A 2,091-nucleotide genomic window follows, 5' to 3' on the forward strand; every position below is an offset into this window, starting at 1 on the left:
AATTAATTTCATACATAAATCAAACACACGGAAAATACTTTCTACTCACCAACCAAACATGAGAAATAAGTCCAAAATCTACTTGTTTTCCTGGAAAACATTTTCTAGGATAATATATCTAGGAAAACATTTTCCATGGAAAACATTTTTCTTCATACCAAACACACCCTAAGTGGAAAATCATTCATTAATTTAATAAAATGGATAAATATGATTATACATCCTAAAATAATATAGTGAACAATTATTGTTGGACAAATAAAATATTTCTTTAAACTTAATATGCAAAAATTTGGCAATAGGGAATGGAAATGATGGGGTCCTAGAAAATATATTAGGAGTATTAGCTACACTACAAGAAACAATTATTACTTGACCTACTCATAAACAATTCTATATAAATGGTCATCTTTTTATACCATAATACCATATCACTAGCATAGCAAATAAGCAATGGCTCATAACATTTTCTTCGTTTCTTTTTTATTTGTCTCGGCTATATTCACCCAAAAAATCGAAGCGGTAGATTACTCTGTTACCAACACGGCTGCCAACACCCCTGGTGGTGCCCGTTTCGACCGAGATATCGGAGCTCAATATAGTCAACAAACATTGGTAGCTGCCACTTCCTTCATATGGAACATCTTCCAACAGAATTCTCCGGCTGACCGTAAAGACGTGCCAAAAGTAAGTATGTTTGTCGATGACATGGACGGAGTAGCTTACGCTAGCAACAATGAGATTCACGTTAGTGCAAGGTATGCATAATTAAATTAATTCAATAAATAATTATTGAATGCACGTCTTAAACTCCAAATACATACCCCTCCCCCTCCCAAAAAACAAACAAATAATAATAAGAAATGTAAATATAGAAATGTATCATTCTTTCTGAGATTGTGAGTCATATATAATTAAGTAATAGCACTCATTATACTCAAATGTTAAGTATACATTTGCAGGTACATCCAAGGTTACTCTGGGGATGTTAGGAGAGAGATCACTGGAGTATTATTTCACGAAGCCACTCATGTTTGGCAGTGGAATGGGAAAGGTGGGGCTCCCGGAGGATTAATTGAAGGGATTGCTGATTATGTGAGGCTCAAAGCTGGTCTTGGCCCAAGCCACTGGGTGAAACCTGGCCAGGGCGATCGTTGGGACCAAGGCTACGACGTGACTGCTCAATTTCTTGATTACTGCAACAACTTGAGAAATGGATTTGTGGCAGAACTTAACAAGAAAATGAGAAATGGCTATAATGATCAGTTCTTTGTTGACTTACTAGGGAAGACAGTTAATCAACTTTGGGGCGATTACAAAGCTAAATTTCGCGCATAACTTAAGAAATTCATATTAAATTGAATATGAGAAACATCATCTATTGCCTTTGTACCAATATTACAAGTATTTGTGTCACGGTCTTGTACTCTTGTTGAAGATATTATTAATAATAAAAATAAGCGCAAGTTATTTCATTGGTGTGACTAATTAAGTAAGCAATTCCAGTGCAAGGATCAAAGTATATTTTTGTTGAAATTATTAGTATGATTTTTTAGTTTATTTAAATTGGTTATGTATATAAACTATGTTTAAGAAAAAGGAAAGAGTAAGCATGGTATTCATCTAGAGTATCACATCATACTCATCCCACAAATTTCTTAGTATAGAGAAATAGGAAGCAATAGTTGGTGCTTCTACTCTATTTTGTGGAACTAATTAAGTATATAGATGATTAGAGGTGGATTCAGAATTTGAAGGTTGCAGACAGATGTATCGATATTATTTTAATTTATGCATTGACAAAACTTTCAATAACAATTAAGAAAATATCGAATTTAATTGACCACTAATGATTTGAATAATACCGAAATTATTAAATACAAATATATAGATCATACATAAGTTCTAAGATAATACTTAAACTTTACTAATTTAAGTCTTTAAGATAATATGCATACTTTAGCTTTCTTAAAAGAATTGAAAAACAGTTGAGTGAGATAGCTCAATGGTAAAGTGGATTTATTATACTGGATTGTCTTGAGTATGAATATCCTATCTAGTAATTTTGATGTTACAATTAAATAAGCCCTT

The 2,091-nt window shown here is 32.6% G+C and overlaps 1 protein-coding gene across 1 annotated transcript; it reads left to right on the plus strand.

The window, feature by feature from the left end:
* Positions 1 to 419: 419 nt before the first annotated feature.
* LOC107015278 lies at positions 420 to 1,396 on the plus strand. The gene is made up of 2 exons (XM_015215500.1): positions 420 to 758; positions 963 to 1,396. The coding sequence occupies exons 1-2, from the start codon at positions 454 to 456 to the stop codon at positions 1,336 to 1,338; spliced, it is 681 nt and encodes a 226-aa protein (XP_015070986.1). The 5' UTR covers positions 420 to 453; the 3' UTR covers positions 1,339 to 1,396.
* Positions 1,397 to 2,091: the final 695 nt, after the last annotated feature.

Source organism: Solanum pennellii, chromosome 1 (genome assembly GCF_001406875.1).
Source record: "Solanum pennellii chromosome 1, SPENNV200".
NCBI lineage: Eukaryota > Viridiplantae > Streptophyta > Magnoliopsida > Solanales > Solanaceae > Solanum > Solanum pennellii.

What these genes read in the sequence shown, in the direction of transcription:
- LOC107015278 (XM_015215500.1), top strand. Translation starts at nt 454, where the DNA reads ATGGCTCATAACATTTTCTTCGTTTCTTTTTTATTTGTCTCGGCTATA. An exon ending in GAGATTCACGTTAGTGCAAG is followed by an intron (nt 759 to 962) that starts GTATGCATAATT and finishes ATACATTTGCAG; the next exon opens with GTACATCCAAGGTTACTCTG.